The sequence below is a fragment of the Larimichthys crocea genome, chromosome XVI (assembly GCF_000972845.2).
Source record: "Larimichthys crocea isolate SSNF chromosome XVI, L_crocea_2.0, whole genome shotgun sequence".
In the NCBI taxonomy this organism is placed as follows: domain Eukaryota; kingdom Metazoa; phylum Chordata; class Actinopteri; family Sciaenidae; genus Larimichthys; species Larimichthys crocea.
The window spans coordinates 15,483,096-15,509,696 of NC_040026.1; the positions used below are offsets into that span (position 1 = coordinate 15,483,096).

General features: G+C 42.2%; 2 protein-coding genes across 5 annotated transcripts in view; one reads left to right on the forward strand and one right to left on the reverse strand.

Annotated features, from left to right (window-relative positions):
* The window catches only part of insyn2a (inhibitory synaptic factor 2A), a 34,374-nt gene extending 27,362 nt beyond the window's left edge, over window positions 1–7,012 (forward strand). For 2 of the 3 annotated variants that reach the window (XM_019278758.2, XM_019278759.2), the window contains one exon: window positions 29–7,012. In XM_019278758.2, the coding sequence (XP_019134303.1) occupies window positions 29–212 (184 nt within the window). In that variant the 3' untranslated portion in view covers window positions 213–7,012. The remainder of the gene's footprint in view (window positions 1–28) is intronic. The other variant, XR_002043123.2, reaches the window with a different exon arrangement.
* The window catches only part of dock1 (dedicator of cytokinesis 1), a 178,517-nt gene that overhangs the window by 96,330 nt on the left and 55,586 nt on the right, over window positions 1–26,601 (reverse strand). For both annotated transcript variants that reach the window (XM_027289642.1, XM_027289643.1), the window contains exons 21-27: window positions 25,542–25,642; window positions 25,301–25,429; window positions 23,192–23,300; window positions 20,673–20,743; window positions 16,925–17,031; window positions 10,568–10,695; window positions 7,019–7,114 (exon numbers count right to left, since the gene is read on the reverse strand). In XM_027289642.1, coding sequence (XP_027145443.1) covers window positions 7,019–7,114; window positions 10,568–10,695; window positions 16,925–17,031; window positions 20,673–20,743; window positions 23,192–23,300; window positions 25,301–25,429; window positions 25,542–25,642 — 741 coding nt within the window. The remainder of the gene's footprint in view (window positions 1–7,018; window positions 7,115–10,567; window positions 10,696–16,924; window positions 17,032–20,672; window positions 20,744–23,191; window positions 23,301–25,300; window positions 25,430–25,541; window positions 25,643–26,601) is intronic.

Below are 26,601 nucleotides of genomic sequence, written 5' to 3' on the forward strand. Positions count from 1 at the left end.
TAAGCTGTTTCTTGTTCCTTTGCTGCAGTGTGGAGCTGGACTTCAAGCAGCAGGAGGACAAACTGCAGCCGCTGATGAAGAGGCTTTGCCCTACGGAGGACAGCCACTTCGCCGCCCTGCCTTACCCCCAGGAGGCCTTCACCTCCACCCCTAAACGCAAGTCCAAAGCTGACTCCAAGAAGCACGCTCGCTGGAAACTTTGGTTCCTGTGAAAACACAGGACGTCTCTCCTCCCCGAGTGCCGATGCACAGGATTTAAGCGTCCATCGGGTCGCCGATATTCGTTTGGTTTATCCATCATCCGTTTTATCACTTGGCTTTTTGTAGACCTGGGTACCAGTATTGATGGAGAGCTCCACCACTGGATACTGAACCCCTTCTGCGTGGATTCCATGGAAAATTCAAAATGTCATGCTTACCAAAAATGGATTCAGAGTTATTTTTAACTAATTTCTTTGAACATGGTGTGAAATTACACCAGAGGAACATATTTGGAGATCAGCAAGGTGAGAAGACGAATTTGATTTCCCTCTGTCTATTTGCATATATTTTTCTAGCTGACAGTCTACGGAGTCCTATTCTATGATAATGGTTCAGTGACTGTCACATTTCTTATTCACCAGTTGGGACTTTTGTCTTTCTTCCCAGCCTCCAGGAGAGGTTGGCGAAAATCAACCACGATGCTCTGAGGTCTACATCAACAGCATATCACCGTACTGCAAAGCACAATTAACACTGTTCAGGATACATTTTCTCCAGAATAATTAAAAAGAACTATTTTGAGTATTAACTCACACATGTAGATCACCTACTAACCATGCCAGATTGAAGACGTTCATAATATCTAAAGAAGAGACCTAAAGGACAAAGAAGTCAGAGATGTTTATTGGAATTCTATGATCCACTTTCTACCCATCGCTAAAAATGTCTCCTTGAATCAACTGACTTTGAAGTAAAGAATGAATAAATAACACTTATTTTCTTAATAACGTTTGCAAAGTTAGACGTCAATGTACTTTTTTCTATATAAATATATATCTATATACATTCACTTTAAGGTTTAGTGGAATATATTTATTTGAGCTGCTGTGAAGGGGGCTGTGCATTTTAAAAACTACAGCGCATAGGAGGTAAATCATTTCGGATTCTTAATTCCTTTTCATACATCATACTTAGTTCTTACTAACCTCACAATGCATATGGCGATTGAAACCATACGCCGTAAAGAAAAGAGGGAATCCATACAGTCAAATTTCATCAGTATGAAACTATAGAGTGTTCTGGCTCAACACGCAGAAAAAAAGAAAAAAGTTTAACGATCCTTTATTGTTTCAGTCACGAAACCAAGTAAGATGAATAATAGTTGGTTCTTAGCACATTGTGAAAGGTAACAGAAGATAGCTGAGATTGTATTGCTGCAGTATCCTGCATCATCTACTACGGTAGCTACTGAAACCAAGCCAGAAAGACTGAATGTGCCACTTCTGATCACAACCAGGGCTTCTACAGTGCAGGGTGGCAGGCGTGTAGCCTTGCATGCTTTTTACAACCCTTTGGATTTTGCAGGATATTTTCTAGCTTTAAAAAAAAGTAAATAAAACAATTTTTAAAAAAGAAGAACAAACTTTTTTCTCCCCCCTTTTTCCCCACTTTTCTTAAATTACTAGCTCCTGCTCATTGCTTCCCCATCTATTCGACTGTAAAGTGAAAACTCATGTAGTGACGCCATACAGGGTGCAAAGACTATGTACAGCCAAAATAATATTTGCATTTACTATATATAAATATATGTTGTATAGCATTGAATAGGGCTAATACCATTTTAATGAGTGGGAAAGCAGCCAATATCTAAAAAGAAAAACAACATTACTTTGCAATGCCTGCAGGAGCATAAAACTGAAGTCACTCTCCAAGCCAAAATCACTGCCCCAAAAGACAGGATATGCGCCAAAGTGGTTTCAAGGGCATAAAAGAAACATCCTTACGACTGTCACAACAATATCTAGAAAACTATGAAAATATATCGCTGGCTTGACTTTCACAAGCTCCAACGTGCTGCTTTCTGTTGGCTACATGTGATTCACACCTCCACTCTTGTACTCCTTGGTTTCTTTCAGTAGTTATGCTGTAGCAAGAGAGAGAACTAGATGTTTATCTGTACCTTAAAGAAGTGCAATTGATTTATTATGTGCAATACTGTGTATTTTATACTGTTTTTTCAAAAAAGGAGAAGAAAAAAAAGAATAAAGATATTTAATATGCAAAATATGAAAAATAAAACACAGACATCTACAGAGCTTTCAAAGTCTGAAGAAGACTGGGTATCATTTGCATAGTGAGTAGCATTGTAAGGATGTTACTTTCATAGCAGTTAAAGAGCTGGCTCACCCAAAGGACAAAAAACATATTTTCTGACTAACACTATCCAGCCGTTAGCAGCAATGTAGATTATATTTGCCCTTGTTATCCGGGGTGATATTATTCACTGTCACTCTGGAGAAGATATATTGCTTTTGAACATTTTAAAAAACATAATTTGAAATGTAAGTGTAATGTCGCGAGCACCACAAACGAAATGTCATTCACCTCAATTACACTGAGGTGTCAGCGCGACAACTCTTTGCATGGCTGCTTCTATGTGGTAAGTGAGGAAATATGTTTCTTTTTTTGTTGTTGTTTTTTTTTTTGTAATTTGGGTGAACCAATCTGGTAATTTGAAAAACCCTGACAGCAAAACAATCAACTCTCCAATATTTTGTGATGAAAAGCTACAGATAAGGTTGGAAGATCCTCAGAGAATTAGCCCTGCATCTCTTTGATGCTCAAATTGAGAACAGAATATAACAGGAGGGATAAGCAGTGAAGGTCTTCTGGTGCATGAAGTAAAACTGCCTTAGAACCTGCTTCTGATCCAAAAATTGCACTCACAGCACACTTCTCGCCCCAGTCATCGTTACTTTAATGCCGCCTATGTTCTTTCGGGCACGCTCATCTGTTGGTGCACCTGCTTAATCTTGGTGTAGACCAGCATTGAGGTGAATCCAGGTAAACTGGGGACAAATCTCTGAGTAAATGCCCTAGAGATGCAGAGTCACCCTCACATGGATGCATGAAGCTGCAGGAAGGAGTGTTTCTCAAGGGTAGCACTGCTCCCCCTCCCTGCTCTCACCCATAGCAGGGCGCATCTCCACAGGCCTTCCCTTGGGTCTACAGCACAGTACTGACGGTACAAACAACACGACCAGTGCACCTCCACATCTTCACATGCCCTTGAACCGCTGTCCTCCTGTGGTTTGAGGGTGGCGAGTATCACCGTGTGAGTCCCAGCAGTCCTCACACAGTGTTGACAGCGAGCACACATCTGACATGAGTTGTGGCGGGGTCAATAAACCCAAGAGGACGCTCAGTCAAAGATCCGGCACAGGAGAGGAGAGGAGACGGAGGAGGTGCAGCGAGTGAGTGATAAGTGCATGTTTGAGGCATTATGATGCAGTGCCATATCTCACTATGCTTCTTTTCTGTAAGAGTTCTGCAGCATTCTGGCCAGCAGGAGAGAGAGAAAGAGAGAGAGAGAGGGAGAAAAGGACAGAAAGAAAGAAGCAAGGGGATGTTGAGAGAAATATTTAGATAGAAGCCGATGCAAAGACACTGAGATGAACAGTGAGTGATACAGAGAGACAAACACACAGGAGATTTGAATAGACGTCATTGAGACGGCTTTGTTTGCAAAGTGAGTGCATGCAGCACAGAACAAGCTCCAGCCCCTATAGCCGGTCAGCCCCATACTGTCAATCAATAACATAGACTCCTTCCTCTGCAGCTTTCCACTCAGTTACTTCTGCATACTGCAGGAAAATCGTCAGGACGAACCACGAAACGCTGCAACCAGCCGTCACCCTCAACCTGTTGTTGGTTGGTGTTCAAAAACTATTGCTATGAAAAGTTCAATAGCTGAGGACAACATTAAGGAAAAGCCAAATGCCTATCAAGATTTCCAATTCTATCTCAGATCTGTTTGGTACGCTGTGTTATTAATTTTGACATTTAGGTGTTTGCCGACAATGTGTGACAAAATATGCAAAGGTCAGGCTGGCTAACATGACAGAATTAGAAGAAAAAAAAAAAAAAAAGGTTTGGTTGCAGACGACAAGTGTGTGTTGCTTTCCACGTGTATCATCCCGAAGCTTGAGCTCGAGGAAATGTGATTCAAGGGCATAAAAAAAAGGTAGAACTTTGTAATTTCAGCAGGGGCAGCCAAAAATGTTTCTGCTACTATCATAATGTAAATGTATTCACAAGGACTCATCTCAACCTGCATGAGGGTGGACCTGAATATCAAAAGATACAGCCCTGCTAAGATGTCCGACGAGGCAAATGTGTGGCGATGCTGTGTCTAAGTTGCTAACAGGCGTAGCACTGCGGTGACAACACACAACAAAACGGACGCCCCCGAGCCGTCGCTGTGATCGCTCTCATCAACATTCTGTGTCCACCGGCAGGCAGGAGAGGAGAGAGAGAGGGAGAGAGAGAGGCGGGAGACAGAATAGAACGTTAATGCATAAATCTAAATGTAAGAGGCTGCCACTCAGAAGAACAAGGTCGGTGGTTGGCTTCGGCGTTGTGTGAGCAGCGGCGCTCGCAATCTGCCTGCAGAGCAGGCAGCAGTACCCTGCGGCAGCAACAGCAGTCCTCTGATTAGAAAGCGACGACACTTCTGGGGTGCCATAGCTGTTAAAAAAAATTCCCACCAATCTTATTGATCATAAAATAGCGATTTGGAGGGGGTTCCTGCTTTTGAATGCAGTGTTCGTCTCAACTTCTGTATACGTGTGTGAGTAAAAAAAAGGATCCATGGTGTGTTCAGAAAGACAAAGCTTTGATGTGACCTCTGAAAAGACGCTCTGCACGCTGATGCTAAATATTATGCAGGCACTTAGAAATGTCAGGGCGGTCGAGTAAAGTGGCTGGTTACCTATAGAGGCAGCGGCTGACAAAAGACAGAGGTCAGAGGGGGCAATAAAAGCAAACTGTTATAAAGAGCGTGAAGGGAGGGGCAGCTGCAGCACATGTATATGAAGTAGTATATATTGTCAATGAGGGCCACGTGAGGTCACGGTAGAGTAGTTTCATTAACCAGAATGGACGCTGGCTTCATTCACGCCATTCAGCAGCCACTGCTGGAAACACTGAATGCCGTTTCACTCACGCCACAGAGAGGAGGGGGTGCGCTGAAATGGATGCACCTAGTATAATACAACAGACAGGCAAGAGGCCCGCATGTGCTGCCTTCGTCAGTGCTAATAGCCTTTTAGACAAAGTGGAAGGTAAGATCCGGATCTGAAATACACGGAATAATCAAAAGAACCCCCACTGCAGTGACAAATAACGGAGGGGCGACATGGCAGGAGTGGAGAGAGAGAGAGAGAGAGAGAGTCGCAGAGGCAGCTGGGTACAAGTTCTGACATCTTTTCCAAATCCAACTTTCCAAACTCTCTGACCATGAGCCAAGGTGGGGGACGATGCAGTGTCTGTATGCCCTGGCATGGAAATAAATAGACTGGCAAGCTCGAGAGGGAGAGTAAGTGGGAGTCCTACACCCCTCCCCGTCGAGGCAGCTGGCTGGGAGAGAAAGGGCAGAAAGGGAGGCCTAAGCTCAACTCACAGCATCATTAGCTTTACATTATGTGGTGCAGCGCACGATGCAGATACGTCACCCAACAAAGCGCTCCCCCCTTTTGTGCGATCGTGAAATACCTTCATGTCGAGGGAGAGAGGAGCTCGAGAATCTCTGCAGTACAACACAACTTTGCTGCAACTCGGAGAGAAAGGAAGAACGCGAGCGAAAGAAGGGAGTAAAGGGGACACAGGGGACAAAGGATGAGTGCTGCGGACGTATTATAGCACTATGACATAACACACACACACACACACACACACTGGATGATTAGTGTGTGATAACTCTGGCTACTGTTGGCTTTATTAAATCACTCTCTGCTGGTGTGGCTCAGTGACTGGTAATAAAAGCAGATAAGCTTCCATTTAAACAGGTGATGCCGTTTCCTGCTGCTGCACAGACGGCGAGGATGCTGTGCCTGCACACTCGCACACAAACGATAAATAACCTGAGACAGGGAGGAAAAAGGAGGCTCCGCCGACCAGTACCGGTATCAATATCATCAGTCAGTATCATACGACTCCCCATTTTCCTATACATACTTGAAGTCCGGAGAAAATGTCTCTCTCATCACTTACCTCTTTTTAAGTGGGCTGTAAAAGTACCATTAGTGCCCTCAAAGGAATCTGAATCATAAAAGCGTGCGTAAAAAAAAAAAAAAACCTGCATATGTTTATTACCCAAGTCTGACTTTCAAAGTCACATCACGAGCCACATGCAGCTCTAATGAAAACAAGCGTCGACAGGATGGGATCAAACTCGTCAAAGAATACAGAAGTTGACATTTATTGGACTTTTCGGACTCGTGAAAAAAAACCGAAGAAGACAGCATATTTATATGCTGACTGATAAGTGCATTAATTGCTACCGAGCTCTTGCTGAGACTGGGGTGAAGGATGGTAACAACAGTGGACGCTAATGGTAGTGGGTTACATTATCGCACGGAGCATCTGAAATGTTTTAATAAGCGAGGGATCAGACACACGCGGAAAAAATCATGAAACAGCAAAACAAAAAAAGCGCACACACACACACACAAACAGCTGGCTGGAGAACGATATGAGCAGATCAAAGCCGCTCTCGGAATGAGGTTGTGCAAAAAAACATTTTGCCAAGGTAGACTTTACCTTTAATGATAGTTTTGGAATGGGATTGGAGTTGCAGTGGGCCCGTGGGAGTTAAGCTGGTTGTGGTACAGAGGACTTTAAATTGGAGTGTGTGTGTGTGTGTGTGTGTGTGTGTTTGTATGGGTGTAACGAGCAGAGGGGGGGAAAAAAAAGGAAATTGAATAAGAGCTACTCTTAAGGGTACAGCTAATAGTTGCAGAGAATCTGTCAAACTTACGATGTGAGGGGAGTCACGGCCCATGGAGATGACTGTCCTGTTAACGGTCCTCAGCAGCTTCTCCATGATGATCTGAACGTGCCACTGGGTGGGGCCCTGCAGAAAATACAGGCACACACTCGAGTTATTAGTCTCCTACATTTCCCACAATGATTCTAAACATCTCACAAAAAGACATTTCCATGAGTCATACTGCATACGAGGTTGCATTGAAAGCATTAAAAAGGCAGAAAACAAAAAGACGAATGTGAGTGTTTCAAAACAGTGTTTTTGTTCTCGGTCCTATTGAGGCTACTTCTAATTTTAGAGTTAATGGTTTCATCTGCTTTACAATAGATCTTGAAAGTTGAATTGACGAGTACAAACATACATCACCGTAGGATAAAGGCCAGAATCTGTGACAAAACTAATTTTCTGACCATGCTAGGGGAGACACTACAGCAAACTAAGTTGATTACTTCCATTAAAACTATTATTTTTGCATTACAATTATTACATTGCATTATTCTTGAAATTGTATGTTTAAATATGCAAATGAGGTATTATCTAATTAAAAATGCACTAATGTGATATATATAGTGGCTGTTTGACGCCAAGGTTGCTCCTTGTCTCAGACCCCATTCGTGATATTCATGGACAGAGACGTGAGCTGCATGCACTGGGGCAGTTTGCATCATTGGTTTTAGTGGCGAGTCAGCGCCTCCGAGTTTGAGGCCGTGGTCCTCTGCCAGAGAACGGTGAAAGGCTCAGTTCTGTGTTGGAAGTGTGCTCCTGCCCCAAACAAGGGAGTTTAAGTATATTGGCGTCTTGTTCACTTGTTGGCAGTAAAATGGAGCGTGAGAAAGACAGATGGATTGGTGCAGTGTCAGCAGTAATGCGGATGTTGTACCGGACCGTTGTGGGAAAGAGGGAGCTGAGCCGGGGGCAAAATTCTAGATTTTCCAGTCTATCTACCTTCCAGCCCTTACCCTATGGTCAAGCTTTGGGTAGTGACCAATAGAATGAGATCATACATACAAGCGGCCAAAATAGTGATAGGGTGAGGAGCTCGGATATCTAGAGGAAGCTCGCAGTAGAGTCATTGCTCCTTCGCATCAAAAGGAGCCAGCTGAGGTGCTGATCAGAATGCCTCCTGGCTGCTTTGCTTTGGAGGTTTTTTGGGCACGTCCAACTGGTAGGACACCCCGGGGCTGACCAAGAACCTGCTGGAGGGATTTTATAGCCCATTTGGCCTAGGAACACTGCAAGCACCCAAGGGGAAGCTGGAAAACAGCTGAGGAGAGGGACCTCCGGATGGCTCTTGCCCTGCCACCTTGATCCAATCCCAGATATGTGGATGAGAACGGATGGAAATTTCCAGAACAGAAATCTGAACATTGGATGAAGCCAGGTTCAAAACTCTTGTTTCTTTTTGCTGACATGTTAAAGTCAAAATGTTTTTGGGTATATCTTTTTATCACTTTATAAATGTGAAAATACTGCCAACAGCCATAATTCATGTTGTTATATAAACCAGATTGACAACAGAAAGGGCAGAGACAGACAAATATCTCACTGAGCAACAGTTAAATGAGCTCAGGAAATCACCAGCGATTAGTAAACGAAATTGAAAGCTTAGAGCTGAAATCTGAGCAGATGTAAATAACGAGGAGGTTTCTGTTTCAGTGTCAAGTGCTCGATTTTTTAAAATCTATAGACTTCATTTTTACCTGTAGTGTCTCTTCTTAAAGTGGTTCAGTGAGGATTCCTCCTTTTAACTTCTGAACTGGTCTTTTTTTTTTCCAATCAATGGCTCAACTTTGCACTGAACTGAATTCAAATCAGTCTGCAGATTTTTGAAAAAGCGGGTAAAAATGTACCTCTATACCGTTTTCTGACATAACACAACAATTTTTTCCGTTTGTCTTCATCAACACATATGAAAATGCTGACGCCGTACTTCAGAAAGTTCAAACTCTGAAGACACTTTGAGGACATTTCGTGCCGAGAGACCTGACGAATATGACTGATGCAGCCAAAATGATTTATGCATTGAGAAATCTTTGCTTTTGAGGGGTAAAAACCCATGGGGCATTTGTACCAGTGTCATAAATGGGGCACATTTTCCATGGACTTGCTTATTAGTGAGTGTGAGTGAGTGTAGAGCTCTTTTTGTCTGTCTATACCTGTCTGTGGGGGGAAATCTTCTAAGCAGACCAAGCTCTGCAACCTAAACTTTCAATAATTTAAACGACTCTTTCTGTGATTCACACATGCGAGTCTGTGCACATTCACACAATCACAAAGGAGTGCCAAGGAGAATAAACTGAGGAGGGAGTTTTTTAGATATCGCCTTCAAATGCAGCAAGTGTGACACATTCAGCTCGTAAAGAAAAAGCCTTGATACTTAATGGAGAAATATACAATTAGTTCATCATTTCAAACAATGTATAAATTGCTTAACTTAGAAACTCGAGAGGACAGAACTATCCACAATTTTCTTTCCATCCTATCTCTCTCCTTACATACTTATTGTGCATGTAATGTGTCTTTGAAAGTGTGCAGCGCAGGTATAAAGGAGAGCGAGAAGGAGTGTGAAAGGCAGAGCAAGTGGGAGAGGTGGATAATCCCTAGCAGAGTGGAGTGTGGGAGGCCAGGCCGTGGTGATCAATGGCGAGGGGAGTCTGAGAGGGCCTTAGGGAGGATATCGGGAGTCTGGGCATGGAAGAGGATGAAACACACTTGTGAAGCAGCTGTGTGTGTGTGTGTGTGTGTGTGTGTGTGTGTGTGTGTGGTTTGAATGTGAGAGATGAGGACTGCAGTGAATCATTCAACTAAGTAAGCTGCTGAATCCATTAGGTGAGCTGCACAAACTTGATAATTCATTGTTTTATGTCATTTATTAAGAAGAAAATAAAAAGTCTACCTTTTCCTTTTGTGACCTGTGTAATTTTAAAATGAATATTTTGGACTCTTGGTCAGACAAAACAACCAATTTGAAGAGGTCACCTTGGGAGCTGGGATTGTGTAACGTTGTGCCTATTGTCTGCCACTTTATAAACTGAATGATGAATTGATTAACTGGAAAAAGAATGAAAAGATTAATCTTAATATATATAAAAAAAAAAAAAGTTTTGACTGGCTACATGACTGGCAATGACAATGACTCTGTGATTGGCTTCAACGACTGCTCGATCATGAAGTAGACCACAATGCTATAAGGTACTCTGGCTCTAAAATATCAAGGGGTGAAGCAGAGCTCATCATGTTCTTGGAGCACGTTCCTGGTGTTGAAGATGGCCTCTAGCCACCCCGAGCAATGAATTACCGAGCACAGCCAGCTCTACAGGTTAGTAAATTAGCAGTGCTGTAAAATGTGCTCCTTTCAGGGCACGGAAGGGCAATAAAATAAATTAAGAACAGCACCCTGATTAGTAGCTATTCAGTAAAATAACCGCATTAAAAATGTGCTTCTTCATTTTGGAGCCAGTCCTGGATCTGCTTGTTCTGCTGCTGTTTTGCCCTAGAGGGGAATAAAAGTACAGAACGCTTCAGAGTTGTGTTGCTCACCACATCCTTCCTGTAGAGCACCTCCAGGATGTCACTTAGCAGCTGGCAGCAAGCCTTCGGCTCTTCCCGCTTCTCCAGGTGGAACTTCAGCTGGTCCGTCATCAGCGGCAGAAGGATCTCGCGGCAATCTGCAGGGACATCGCCAAATACACACATTGACAACGCTGCTCAACACACGGGGCGGATGATGAATCGCACACGGCGGTGCAGCATATGTTCTCGACACACTTTTGATGAAGACGCACGCAGCTTGTTAATGGCTTCCTCACAACACAGAGGATTAAAGTGAAACGATGCACGGCATGAATTTATTAGAAACGGGACAACAGCACAACTGTCAAAATAAAAGTCAAACAGACCCGTGTTACCAAAGGACCAAATGACCCGACACATCAGCTAATTATATTTCAGCGTCAGCATGAAAAATTAAATTTAACTAGCCAAACTTATCTTTATTCCTCCTGATATCACAATGGAATGTTTATTTTTTTTATTTGAGAAACATACCACACATTTGTTTTTCTCAAAAGCGTTATTCCTCTATATTTCCCTATAGTAGACACTGGGTCAGTCTTACAGAAAAACTACTTCACCCTCTTCTCTGCAGGTCTCTCTGTACTAGATCCAGCAGTTTTTGGCAAGCAGATCAGAGAAATGCAGGATGGTGCGGACAGTCCATTTCTTTGTGCATCTCGACACTGAATATAGACTGTTGGCGTGGTCACACAGATCAGAATCTTTCCCTGCCTCGCTCACTCAGTGCTCTGCTTCCTGAAGTAAACAGGCAAAAGGTTGAAAATGGGAAAGTCTCACTGTCCACCACAAAGGACATGGGTTAAACTGTGTATTTTAAATGGGGTTAAACGGAAGACACACTTTTAAAATCTCAATATAATATAATTAAGAGTCTTAAATAAAAAAACAACACCCTTAGGAAGAACAGAAACAATATAACTCAAAGATTTGATCATGTATCTCCCTGCCATTCTTAAACAACAGTTATTGTGCTCTGTTGGCCACACCCCCATGTGTGTTACATCACTAGAAAGCCCTGGAAGTGCTTTTCATTATAGATTAGGACTCAAATAGACAGCATGTATAAAGGCTTCCGAGGACAAATACTAATTACTGGTTCTCAGGAGGTATAGCACTTCACCTCTTACTGCCCCAGTGAGTTTTAGTGGTTGCTGCACTCTTGTAAATGTCAAACCTTGCAACTTTGAAAGCATAAATATATTTTTGAAACATTGGTAGATATAAATATTACACACTTTATGCCCAATTTGAACCTAAAATAGCAGCAGAGGCCGAAGAAAACTTTCTTGTTAACTCTGTCATAGTAACAGCTACAATTAAAATTCTACACAACGTGCAACCAAACACAACCGGAAGAGTTCGGGCTGATGTTGACGGTAACATCAAAAAGTGAATTTCCATATGGAGAGGGGGAGAGATACTGGTTGGCAATTGGACATGGAGGACAGCAGCGATAAGCCAGAAAAGTATTCTCTTGGAGGCAGTCTGCCACAAAATTATCATATTTTTTATTAAACCTTCAGATTCCAATCTTAGTGGCATTTGTGGTTTGGTGTGTGTGTGGGTCATATTTAAAGCCTGGGGACAAATACTGGAGTTAGGTTGGTTCAATTTAGAAGATGGGAAGTATCGCTTAGGGGATTAAGTGAGTATTTTATAGATTTATGGAGAGGAAAGCAATCACATAACAGTTTTCTGTCCACTTTGAAGAATTGATAACACCTTTGCGATAAAGGAAGAGAAAAGACAAAACACTGAAAAATAAAACTCCCCTCCATGCCCCCGTGTCCTACACTACACACACTGTCATTAACTTTTGATTGCAATGTCACATTAAAAGAAAATAAAGAAAAACAAAAGAGGAATGCAATGAGTTAAACTATCGCCAATCAACCAGAATGCAGTTCCCTTCAAATAACAACCTTCATAATAACAAGGTGCAGCGTTGCTCTAAAAGGCCACCCAGAAATGGATTTCTGTTTACAATCAATGCAATCTCTCGGCTTCGCACATAATGTTACGGCGTTGGGCCAATCAACTGGAACAAAAGTAAATTTTAACTTCATTACTCATCAAAATCACACACACTAACAATCATAAAGCTTTGCCAACTGTCAATACTGCTCAATGCCGGATGATAAAACAGCAGAATGCATAATGAACAGCATCAACCGTAGGGACTTCTTTATAAACGACACCCAAAAGGTATTGAACATGAATGCAATCACTGCTTTACATTGGTGTTAGAAACATAAAATTGAGCAGCATGAAGCGATTCGATGAAGACCAGCACACAACCGTGTCTTTGAGTTTTCAGTAGCTGTTCCCATTTCACTGTCAGTAGTAATGGAATCGCAGAGACCACGTCGACACTCTGTAATAAAGAGGGTGCCGAATACATTTCGTAGTAATTAGAAATTTAACAAACGGAGACTCCTCGAGAATTTAAAAGTTTCATTTTTAACGACTCAGGCATTGATTAATTCATTAATTACGCAATGACTCTCTTCAAGCAATTTAGGAAATCCCTCATAGCGGCTGGACTCATTTTGAATTTCTTTTATTAATCCCAATGTAAAAAAAAAATATGTGGAAGCTCCCGCTTGGAGATAGTATATCAATTAAACATGGAGCCCTAGTGATAAATCATCATTTTTGTAATTATGTTATAAAATGACACTGATCAACACACTAGGTTGCTGTAGGAGTGTGTGTTTGTGTGGAAAAAATACTCGAGACACATCCAGAATAAGACTAAAGCTCTATAGCTACGATGGCAGTCCACAGAAGGTTTAACTACATCCCATCAAAACAGTTTATGCCATCATGAAAGTGTGCCAGTATTTGCATGTGAATTTTCCTAATTTCTTGGCTAAACAGTAATGCAACAGTAAAGGTGACATTCTCACCAAAAACACATTTAAGGACCAATAAATTGCTCATACAACCCATTACACTTTGAGAAATATCACATACAAAATCGAATATGTGGCACAAGATAAAAGGTTGAACTGACGCCTGAATCACGGCAATCTTTCCTCTATATTTTATGGTATCCTGTGTAAAAAGTTGACCTGAGTGTGGTGCTACGGGACACGGCAGGAGGTCATCAGAATCAAGAATATTTATCCTCTGATGACCAAGGGCCACATCACCTGCAAACGACATGGGTGCTCACAATATCATCCCAGGAACTTGAAGTTATTTTATTCCCTTATCTACTAAGCTAATTAATGACCAGAAATGAATGTGGTTGTTTTTTGGATGGATTCTTAACTTTTTTAAAAAGGTTATAAAGTTAGTGTATGTGTGTTGGTGTGGAAATGGATTGGTGGCTGTGAGTGTGATAATTTTTAGGGGATGTATGATTAAGCTATATTTATGGCAGGATAAATATTACTGGTATATGTATTGTGAATATCTATCTTTTAATTTCATGTCATGCTGGTATGTGTATATCGTGGGTTGCTACGTCGGTACTGTTTGTGGTATGTTGATATGTGTTTTATGGTGCTGTAACCTTCCCTATCTCTAAGACAAATTTCTCCCTGGTGGAGACAAATAAAGAAACCTAACCGAAGTGTTAGACGAGTGGGAGTCCCGTTGGTGAAAACTCACAGGATCACCAAAGTCAATGGATGGATTGAGATAAATCCCAATCAATCCCATTGTTCTCAAGAAATATCACTTTGGACCAACGTGTAGGACTTATCCACCCATTTTCTCAATGCAAAACTTCAGAGTTTAGAGCATGGGCAGATGTTTCAACTAAACATCTGTAGAAGATCCATAAATGGTGGTGAATAGCTTTCCATGTCTGATGGTAGTATTTTAGACAGGCCGCTCTACTACACAGCTATCATTCACATAAAGCTTTCACTGGTAAATATCTGTAAAAATTAGAAACATCATGGTTGTTAACAGGTTGCTTTGTCATATGCTAGCCAGCCTTAACACAAAGTGACAGCCATGTCTGCACTGAAATATTTTTGGTGCCGTGGAACACAAAGCACGAAGCTATCCTCAGCCTGATGCGGCTTATGGCGCCACTGTGCATGTGTGTGTCTGCGCTCTGTGGTCTTCCAAAAGCAAATCTCTCTTATCTAAAGGCGTCTAACATTGTGTGGAGTGTATAATACCTTGTTTTTTTTTTACAGGAGTCCAAGGTTTATCTCCATCGCACCTCCGCCAAACACTTGGACGCACGTGACACGTGAGCGCACGTATACATACACACTTGGCTCACACACTAGTAGCAGGGTGGGAGCGGGATAAGCAGACTGGAACTATCATGCTAGGACACGAGCGCTCTCCTCAAACTTCCAGCGGAAACAGATTTTCGACGCTACAGTGATTTTCCCCTTTAACACAGACCAGGAGAGCAGTTGACATATTTGTTCTCTTCCAATGAGCCCATTTGCAAGTGATTTATGCACCTGTCCCGCTCTCTCCTTTTATAACGTCAACAGTGAAGGTGACACAGCATTGTGTCGCCTCCAAAAAAATAAAAAAATAAATGAAAAACTTGTTTCTTTTCCGAGTTCATTAAGTTTTTTCACCTGCAGCGGGGAATTGCGTATGCATACCGATCACCTTCAACACACACGAGCGTTTCAATTTCAAAACGTATAGATGAAGCCCATGGAGAAAAAGGATGTGATCTTTGAACAGGAGCCAATCGGGGGGACTGCAAAATACAAATCTGAGACCTGCTTTTACATAGAAACAGTTAATATGTTAATCACTGTGCAGCCTTCATTAAATCAGTAAACATATTCACGCATAATAATGAGCATGTGCTAACAAACTCCATGTTGAGGGTGGAGCATCGAGGTAGATGAGCTCAAAGCATTCCAGTGCATTTTCACTTTGGCACTGGCTGGGTGAGAAAGCCTTTCAGAAGACCACCCGGGGATTAAAATGCATCTAATAATGAGTCCCATGAGCACTTACTATAGCTGATTAGACAACCTTAGAAACTGCCTGGCTGACTCGTTTTCTCATTGCGGTGGTCATTATTTGTTATAAAACATCTCCAAAGTGGAGCTCAGCTTGACGTCGATGTGGACTAGACAGTTTTACTCTGCAATTAGCCGCTCTCCATCACCGGTTTTGCGCCGTTTTCAAACCCGTACACATACATCTCAGACACAACGGGAGACGTTCAGAGCACCAGCGTGTGAAGCTGTTGGTGAGAATTTAGCAGCGGGATAGGCTATAGCTACCACACAGCAACAAGTCCTCCCTGCTGATCAGCAGGCCATTCACAAGCGTCAGGGAGGCTTCGCCTGTCTGCAATCACACCGACCAATCAATAGTAATGACCGGAGGAGCACGGACTGAGCGCTGCCATTCAATAGTTACTGACTACAGCGTCCAAAACACAAATCGGACAATTTTATGTTGTTAAAGTATGAAAAGACTGGATCATTAAGTTGAATGCAGAGACATTTGCGCTGTATTATGTTCAATGTCAGACATTATTCATCGGGGCAAACACACCATCACACCCGGTCCAGATTTCATTTTCCGTACACCGATGCTGAACTGAACATCTGCTGATGACGAGTGGTGCAAGTGGATAATTTTGTTGTCCACTTCCTTAGCCAATGGAGGCATGTGTTGTTGCTGCGAGCCACATTAAATCACTGTTGCCAATTTATTGGGTTAGGAACTTTGCCTTACCACCATGGGACAGTATACGTGTGTGTGTCAGGACCAAACCTAACATGGCCTCAGAGGACCACTGCCTCCAATAAACTGCTTGAGCCCTCGACATCACTGGAGCAGGGCCCGGTCCACAAGATGCCGCAGGCTAGCTCGGCCTGCAGAGACTGGAGGTGCAGGTCCTCATTAACCATCTCCACACCCGTGCCCTTCATGTTTGAGGATACTACAACACCAAAGTAACCAAAATATACAATAGGGATGTTGTGATGGAGTGCTGTCGGTGCACGCAAAGGGGAGGGAGACACACAGAAATGAGTGAAACACTTAAGGAGAAAGGATTAAATAGTAAGAGAGAGAGACAGAGAGGAAAGGAGAGACTGATATTTAAAGAGTGGGTCGATGGGAATACTGATGTTCTGATACAGATGAGTACGGGTGATTTTAGCAATCAGGGTGCTTAACTGTCTTAAATAACGAGGGATTTCCACTATACGCCTCGGCAATGACCTTTACTTTGGGCTCACACAGGGCTGCCTTGGGGAGGCAGCTGGTGTGTGTGATTGCCTATATTACTGCACTGTGAGTGAAGGTACATGCACCGAAGAACTGAGAGTACAGTTCGTGTATGTGTGTGTGTGTTTGTGCTCTCACCGTGATGAGTAAAGAGATCGCTGTGGACGATGTCAATCAGACAGTCTAGCTTCTGTTTCACCAGGCGACCCAGAGGAACCTTTAGGATGAACTCGGTGAACAGCTTGCTGCGGAGACAGAAGGAGGACAATGGAGACAAAAGGTCAAACTGATCAGGCATCTTGGGCCGGTTGACCGCTTCCCATAACACGCAATCAACCAAAACGCAATTAAAAAAAAACAGTTCTGCACACCCAGGTTCATACCACATATTCTGGCTAGGGTTGAAGGATACAACAATACGTAGCGTGAGACAATAGCGATTTGTCAACCGACCCGGAGGAACTGACCTATGGTGAACTCGAGAGAACAGCCTGCGAGATAGATTTTGCTAGCTCTGATTGGATTAGAGGACAGCGGTCGATGTTGCAAATCAATGACAAGAACGATGACTGATTTACAGGATGTCTGTATTTGATGAATTACATTAATTTTTCGGGTATTCTGTTGCTTATTTAACCAAAAGAAGACATCTTTCATCTGTATTTTCAAATCTATGGGAAGGTTTTCTCACAATATACTGTATATTGCTGTAGTAATATAAAATGATGCATGAGCTTGAAAGTTTATTACTGAGCTCGCGTATAGAATTCTGGTCATTTTGGTTGACGTGACAACAAATGAATCATCTCCATGACAACTGAACATACCCGATGTGGCTGAAAACTCCAGTAAACAGACCCTGTGTTCAGAATATTTTTGTCAATTTAGATGGTGCACCCCTTGTTCGGGCTAATAAGAACAACGTCTCCAACCACTTTTTCTTAAAATTATAGTCTTCCAAAACAAGTTCAATGAAATTGGCAGTCAGGTAAGAGAAACGTCAATCAGACACAGTCTGTTCACCCACACAGTCCTGAGTTCTGAGTGTCTAATCTGTCCAAATAAATGAAAACACCCGTGTGGGTGTGTGTGCGCGACCTTCACCTCCACCTGCTCCAGGAGACTTTAAAAGGTTGCTTTGCTGTTTCACAAAGCTGTTGTCCTGAAGGATGTCTAGCTCTATACAGCCTTGTATGCCAAAGAACACTATTCAACTAAATATTACTGAACTGATGATTCATTTTCCAAACAACACGCAGGCCCGGCGAGATCAAAACTACGCGCATGAACAAAGTTCAGAGCGTGGGAAAAAAAAAGAAAAGAAATCCAAACTCGTGCACACACACATAAAGCTGACACTTTTCTCCACAATGAGCAGGCTGCATGCTCGTTATGCTGGCGAGCTGAGGCTCAAGGAGGACAGAAAAGGTTCTGGCAGGGGATGAAACATTGCACCCCCCCCAAGGCTTCAATTTAGTTGCCTCCAGCTCAGCCGCTCAGCCGCTCGACCAGGTTTGTGCTAACAACAGGAACAGCTGATGCCACCTTTGCTCAGGCGGGAGAAAGAGCCAGCTCTGTGATTTATGACTAAGTGAACGGGCTTATAAAGAGCACAGCTTTCAGAATTAAAGCGGGAAATCAAAAACTTCTCGCAACATTAAATAAAGCGGAGCACGTAGCATTGTGCTCGTTATCTTGTCTCACCTCGTTGCACCTTTTGACCAGCTTCAACACAAACACTTTTATTTATACACACTGCATATGGTGCCTTTGGTCGCTCTTTACAGAGAAGTCATCAGTCATTGGATTAAATCAAAGAGGAGTGTGAGAATCTTTATTCGCTGAGAGCTGAATAGAGAAATGCTAGACTGTAGACAGAATGGATGAGCCGAAAAACTGGAAGTCTTCCACCTCTGACAAAAGACACCCCCCCCCTCCCCTAACCTTCACCGAGGCTGTGAGAGTGGTGGAGTGGAATGGAGGCCAGAGGCAGGGATTGGCAGTCCTGTGTGGCCCAGAATCTGCTGTGGAAATAGGCAGCAGCCCAGGTGCTAGATGTGGGAAATGGAAGGGGGCTCCTCGCTGAGTGGTTGCAAATGAACAGGCAAAGCATGTTTCAAGGTCTGGAAAATACCCACATGTAGTAGCACAACTTATGCCAGTCTTTGATCTGCCAGAAAAATAGATCCCAGTGTCAAGAGTGTTTCAGATGGTAAAATATTTGGTGAAACACTGTGAAAGTATACCGGGTTTCCACTCAGAAATTTGATTAACTGGGCTCGTCAGTATTTAGTCTCGTCTTGTTAGATTTTTTTAGTAACTAGATGATGCTAAAAACAACTGACTCAATCATCAAAAGGCCTTTCCAAAATACAGAGCCTTTTTGACTTATGATGAGGTTAATTTTAGACCGATCAGAGAAAGATGTTCCAATCTCTCACCTGACTTTCAACAGAAGATATATTACATCATTAGTAAAATAGTCCTTTAGTTGTTACCGACAAACACTAGACGTGGCCTGGTCAGAAGCGACCTGCTGATTTTCCTGTCCTTCCTAGTGATGTAACTGTCTGTGTGCAGGATGCATATTTCATGATGAGACATTTAGGACAAAATGTGTGTTATTAAAGACTCATTTGCAGCTAAAAAGTATTTCACTGAATACAGAAATGCTTTTTTTTTCCATGCGTGTGTAAATATTTTGCTCCGTAAATGAGGCCATTCCCTTTCGTTTTTGTGCCCCGTTCTTCTCCCGGCATAACAGATTAAAGACATTCAAATGGGACAGAAAATCAAGGGCACACCCATGAGATATTTGTCTCAAATGTAATGTCCTCTCAGGCCTTAAAAAAAAGCTTAGAACGCTACAAGAAAAATACAAGGCAAGTTTTGGACAAAGGTTAGGCTGAAGGTCTTTTTTTTTTTTTTTTTGATTTGATTTGATTTTTTTGGCCTTTATGCCTTTTTTTTTACTGATAGGACAGCTGAAGATAGACAGGAAAGGGGCAGAGAGAGGGGAATAACACGCAGCAAAGGCCGTCCGATACGGGACTCGAGCTGGAGCCGGCTGCAGCGAGGACTGTTGCCTCTACACATGGGGCGGCCGCGTTAACCACTACGCTACCGACCGCCCCATGGCTGAAGGTCTTTTGAAATTCACAGTCTTCTAGAAAAAATAACATTTAGAGGGATGGATTATCAAGCTTTCTGTTCATGTTCAACATTATTATGAATAGACAATTCAGTACCACAGTAGCATTAGGATGTGATACTCCAGAAGTCATCTATTATTAAGACAAGCATTAAGCTATAGCGGATGACATTCACGGTAGACAACATTAACTGAAATGGACACTTGAGTGGAGCAGTCAGTGGGTTTCCAAGGCAACCTGGGTATGTTTAACCAATGCCAATCACGGTGCAGCCACTGAATGTTGAGTTGTTGAATAAAAAAAAAAAAACAGGCAGAGGTAGAGAGAGCCAGACAAAAGGGTAATTGGTGCTTCGAAGTCTTTACATCCCATCAGCTTGTTAGAGATACATCTAAAGATGAAATTCAAACAGAGGCTTTCCAAAAAAACAAACGCAATTAAGATTTCTCCTTTCATTCCCCAGAAAAAAAGGATGTTTAAGTCCAGTTTAAACATTTTCTGAGCATTTGCTTTAATGAGCGCCTGTGCTGCTTTTCAGCAACACCCTGCCTGTTTGAGAAACTCGCAGAAAGATGCAAATCAGAGTCAGGTCTGTACATAAATAGCTGTATGATAACACGTTTTCCTCTATAATTGAATACTTTCCCCTCAGATCATAACTATGCACAGCAGGTGTCATTGTAACAACACTTCAGTATAATAATATGCAATGGATCATATGAAAATAAAATTACCTTAGTTCCTTTGGATCAAAGACAAGCTTGACATCGTTGACAATGGTGGGAATGTACTTCAGTGCAGCACCCTTAACCAAAAAAAAAGAAAGAAAAAGAAATCATCAGTGGTTTTATTTTCAGCTCTTGGTTAATTAGCTCAATCATTGATTTAGATTTAGCCTCTCAGTCACACATTATGTAATACAGTATTTTCCACATGTAAGGTGGGTGTGAAGTTAAGTGTGATGTGTCTTGGAGCTTGATTAAGCTGATTCTGTCTCTATTTCTGTTTCACTGATGAAAAAAAAAAGTGCCTCTTAGTAGCAAACGTGTTGTAGTAGTCCAGATGTTGCCTCCTGCCACAAACAATTAAACATGAAGAAGACTTTTTTTTATGAGCAATATGTTTGGTTTCAATACTGTATTACACTCTTGTGTAGCCACTGAAGAGTATAATACAGTCCACCTGAGTCCAGGAGGTGGTGTTAAGGCTCGTCATCTATCTGTAATGATACCTCGATATATACAGTACATACATCTGCCCATTGATACGATAATAAAGTCATCAAGTGCGAGAACCCAGTGGCTGATTACAGTGCCATCCATTAATAATGGGAATGATTAACCGTGCTGACACTTCCCTCTCTAACTGACTGCTGCTAAATGCCGGCCAAGGTGGGTTTAGGCGTTTATACAGCATCTGTGCGAATTAGCAGCCAGTGCCAGTCTGTCTCATACAGGTTGATCAGACATACAGATGTAGCACACTGGACATCACCTGCTTTGTTTTTGTGCGAGGTTTATTTTTCAAAATGTGCGAAAGGTCATTTAGCAATGTTCAAATGAGGTCGTTAAGACAGATAATACTTTGTTACCGACTTCAGTAAATGTGAGACGGTGCATGTGAGAAATTCTGAACATCTGGATGTGCTCATGACCTCCAGATGAAGTCCTGCTTTAATCTAGCCTCAGCTCAGATATTCTTAGTGCTTTAATATGCACAACTCAACACCTTGATTCAGTTAGAATCTGTTTACCCCTTGAAAAAGAAGTCTCTTTTACTTTGAGAACTAAACTTTCAACTGTTGTGCTGTGATGTGTTGTGTGACGTGTCACTTCAAGTCTCAGTGGACTTGTGCCTCCTGCCCCCCTTCTCCTAAATGTGCCTCACAGTCACCAGAAGCACGCGTGTGTATGTGTTTGGTTGGATAAGTTTTCGCCTGCATGTGTCTCGGTCTGTCCAGATGTTCATCAGGATTCAGACTTGAGCTATGATGGGACTGCTCATTAGCTTCCACCTGTCACAGTGCTTTCACAAGGGCGGACTTGGGAAGCAACTAGGATTCCTCGCTTTCATGCCCGTTCCTCAAGATCAGTTTTTAATTTACTGACAGTAAAGCTAATATCTCACCCAATTACACAGCAACTGACTCCTAATTGACTCCTGAGCTTCTCTTATGGTTGAGCGTGCACATGGATCTACTGTAGGTGGTGCCGAGGTACATGTACACCGTGATTAGGTTATCTCTAAAAGCATAGGTGTGTGCACATGAGTGTACAAGTGTATCTGCACAAAATGGCAAAAAGGAAAAAATATGTTTGTTTCAAATCTAGAGCTGCTAAGTTAGGGGTCAAGGACAGGGAAATGAAAACAAAATGATGAGCGCTTAAAGGAGAACGGCAGTATAATAAATACCTTAAGGAGCAGCTAAAGAGCAGAAGGCCAGAGGAGCCCCAGACCACAGGACAGTCAAGGTCAGAGTGAAACGGAGAGAGAGAGGGAAAACACAAACACACATATAGAAAGTACAAGACAAGAGAAACAAACACTGAACGAACATACATGATGTGCAGAGGCAAGAAAAATCTGAACGGTTGGGGCTGCACAAAAAAGTGAACATACACAGCAATACATCTTTTGACTAATAACACCTCCTACCAAATAAATAACAAATACAATATATCAACTTCACCAGCATTGACTTTAGATTTTCTTTATCCCTTGTGAGAAAGAAACAAATGAACTCCCAGTGAGCAGTCCAGCTTATTCTATATTATATTACTATACTGTATAGACATATCGAAGTCTTCTAATGTTACCGCTACGAGTGGTAACTTCGTATTTATCTTGCTGAGATAATATTGCGATCAATCTTCACATCTAACTCTCGGCAAAGAAGCAAATAAACATCATTTCCAACATGTTGGTCCTTTGTGCCTAATATTCATTTTATGTGCAGCCCTAACACGATCACAGAGAGAACAAACGAGAGTAAAGATCAGGAAAGTTTGCACACAGAGACATGACACAGGTAAAGAAAATGAATACTACAAGACACTAAGACCATCGATGAGCAGAAGGAGCCCTACTGGAACGAGACGCATGCATTTCCAATTATAGAGCATGTCAAATCACAGCAGATTTGTTTACTATTCACACAGCAGCAGTTATTTACTATTCACGCAGCGGCAGATACTTCTTGGCACGGAGTCTGAGTGACAGCGTGCAGTTGGACTATGTGTGATAGTCAACCTACCTTCACCATGCCAGTGTTCTCTGAATTACTGTTCATCATGTCATTGAAGGATGTGAAAAGGTTCCTCAAGGACTCCATGAAGTCGGCCTCTCCTTTGTTCTCATAGAGCCTGGGAGGAGATGAAGTAGAGAATTACACTGGCAGATGATCACAAGGCTCTTGTTTGTTTCATCCCTGTGTAAACAACCCCGCCCATGGTGGAAATGACAAGAGTTTGATGCTTTCCCTGTTAAATCATTAAAAGCAGCCAGCAGAATGGCCCATGTGTGTTATCAATGCAAATATTATTGGATCAGAACCACAGACATCACTCTTGCTGCCAGCCAGATTAGCATTTAAAACAACATGACAAGACCCAGAAGCACCTGCCTTCTGTCATGTGGAAAGAAAAATCAGAAAAATTAATGATGTATGCTAATGACTCTCCTGGAATACTACATAAGGAACAGAAAAGCAAATGCCATGTGAGGGTTCAGTGACTTCACTTTCTAATCTGTCTCCTCGGACGAAGTATTACTAATGTTTCTTCTGTTGGTTTGGCTATGTGGAGCAAATACTGCCCAGCAACTGTGGTGACCAAAAGCCAATCATCACAGAACAGTTGTAGGAAAACAATTCACCCAATCGCATAGGAACACAAAGCAAGGCTTCCTCCAAAACCCTCAACCCAAAACTGCAAATGCAGAGCCCATAAATCGCCACAAACTAGGTATTAACTGTAAATGAGCCGTATTGTGCACGCTGCAAAGAGACAACCACTCGAATTTAAAGGAATACAAATCAGGCAGGTCAAAGAGAGGTGAAATGTTTAGATTGCTCCCACTGCATCAGATTTCACTGGCTTTCGTCCAGAGAGGTGGGTTTTGTGGTGCCACAATCTCTCACGGGGCTGAGGGTATTACATGGTCCGGGACGGTCACTGTTGAGGGCTTAGAGAAATCATGGGATTAGAAGCATCCGTCTCATAGCTCCCACAACAACAATTACTTAAAGCTGCTTCTCACCTACAGCACCAAGGAGACAGGAGATTGAGCTTCGGACAGCCACACCGGTTTCAAGTCACAGGGGGAAGTGTGTGATTAGAGAGAGAGAGTGTGTCCTCTCTGCCATTTCATAGAAATGTTTCGCTGACCAGCATTGAAAAGCTGAACATGTGCTGGTGAAGCTTTGCCAACTTCCTACTCAGAGCAGCATGAAAGACTTCAACAAACCGAGTCGAACTCAGCAACAATGATTCCAGGAACCAACCAAAGACCAAAACCAAAACACTGACAGCAGGCCTGCTTTAAGGTTGGAGATTATCCTGCAAATTAAACCACTTGGTACTCTCTGAACATGGACAACTCGACAAATGACGTTGCTGTAGTCTGATATGTGAGGTAAAGGGCGGACCGTCCTCTAGACATCGGACAGAAAACCAATCAAACGCTGCACACTCAATTAGACCAGGATCATACATCAGCCCCTTAGCCGCCAACAGCTTCACTCCATGGGCTCGACAACATTATCATCCATTTAACGTCCCTGCAACGAATTAAAAATACATCCGTAGAAATTACGTCAACCGAAGAGCATCCACTTTTACCCGTTACGACTTTATTCCACAGCAGCGGCATAGTTTGGAAAACCACCAATCAATGCTGCACACAACATTGATTTTAATTATGAAATAACACTGAAACCAAAGTATTATCTAAGGAACAGGCAATATACACGTACTTTTATATATACACACAACAACAAAAAAATAGTGTGTCCAAAAAGTTTGGACAATAAGAGCATGTGTGACTTCAAACTTGTATTTAACTCTGTCTAAAAACTGTTGCTTACACCTTTATGAGATACTGCTGGTGGTTGGATGACATCATATGTAAATAAAGACAAAAGAGTAACCACACCCAGGTGGAAAATCCTGCTCCACATAATGAACAATGGTTCAACGCCACAACACAGTGAAATGTGGTTACAGGTGCATCTGACCATTCCCAAGCACACCCAAAAATATATATGATAATGTCGTGATATATATATTTATCCACATTGTCAACAACACACTGGCTTTGTCACATAAACACAATATGTGTGTATTATATGTGTGTCAGGACATACTGGTTGAAGAGGACTCTGGAGCGGACGATAAACTTGAAGATGTACTCCAGAGCCTTCATGGCCTTCAGCAGCTGTTCCGTCAGCTTCTCAGCATTGTCCACATAGTTCTTCAGTACTTTGGTCAGCTTCCTACAAACAGAATAATATAAAGAGTGTGATGAATCTGCTGATCATGAAATGGAATATAAATTGTTATTAAATGTCCTTGGTCTATTTGTAATACAGAGGGTAATTAACTCACGTATATGCCAGTGTGGCACTGAAGTGCTTTCGGATGTAGGTCTCCAGAACAGGGTTAAAGTGCTGGAACTTTCTGTCGGCTATAAGCCCAATTATGAACACCTGTCAGAGAACAAAGACATATTCATTAAAATGTAAACTACATGGCTCATAATAGAGAGCAGGGAAAAGCTGCCTGTCTTACTCAATATGCGAAAAATAGATTGGGAAATTAAACAAGATTGCATTTGAGCAAAAAAAAAAGCCATTTTCTCTCAATTCTCGAGCCGGCATATTATCTAGGACACCCGACAACACAATTTCTACCTCCTTCCACCTAAAAGAGAAAACTGCTGTAGATGTACACACCATGAAGTTAGGCAATGGCATGCTAGATAGGATTCTGCCAGATACTTTGTCAACTCATTGGCAACAAATACTTGATTTAATACTTGTCAAAGTTATGTAATCTAAATTCCTGCGGGCTGATTTTGTTTTGCCTTCTTCGTGCTCTATCTTGCAGGAAAATTAGACTTTTAATGTTAGACATTAATGAAAATGCTACCCCCCCTCTACAAATTCATGCAAAAATCGATGCAACAGTGGTTCCCTCTGTAAATGATGAGCCCAGCTCTTAGGGAACAGTTTGTGAGCTACAATATACGTACAAGTATTTGGTCAGTGACACCTTTCCTATTGTTTTGGCTCCATAATCTGGCACATGGGAAATTAGTCGGCAATTGAGCTTAAAATGGTGAATTTGGCGTTTGAGTGTTCAAATCCGTACTGTTACCTTTAACTGTAGAAACTGTTTTGCGACAAAAAATATGTATAAAAATACTGTTTTTATCAGAGATGCAGGTAGGTGTCCCTGTTGAGGCGTTCTAGTCTGAGGCGTACCCATGGCACACACTCAACATTCTTGTGGGGAGAAGGTGTGTACTCTAGGTGTGTTTGCCCTAGCACTTTTCTTCTCTTGCACGTAGATGCTCAAACACACAGTCATTGCAGTAATCGTTATTATAATTATTCATCATTCCCATGAAACTTTGATGGTTCACAGATCCCTCTAGAAATGGTGA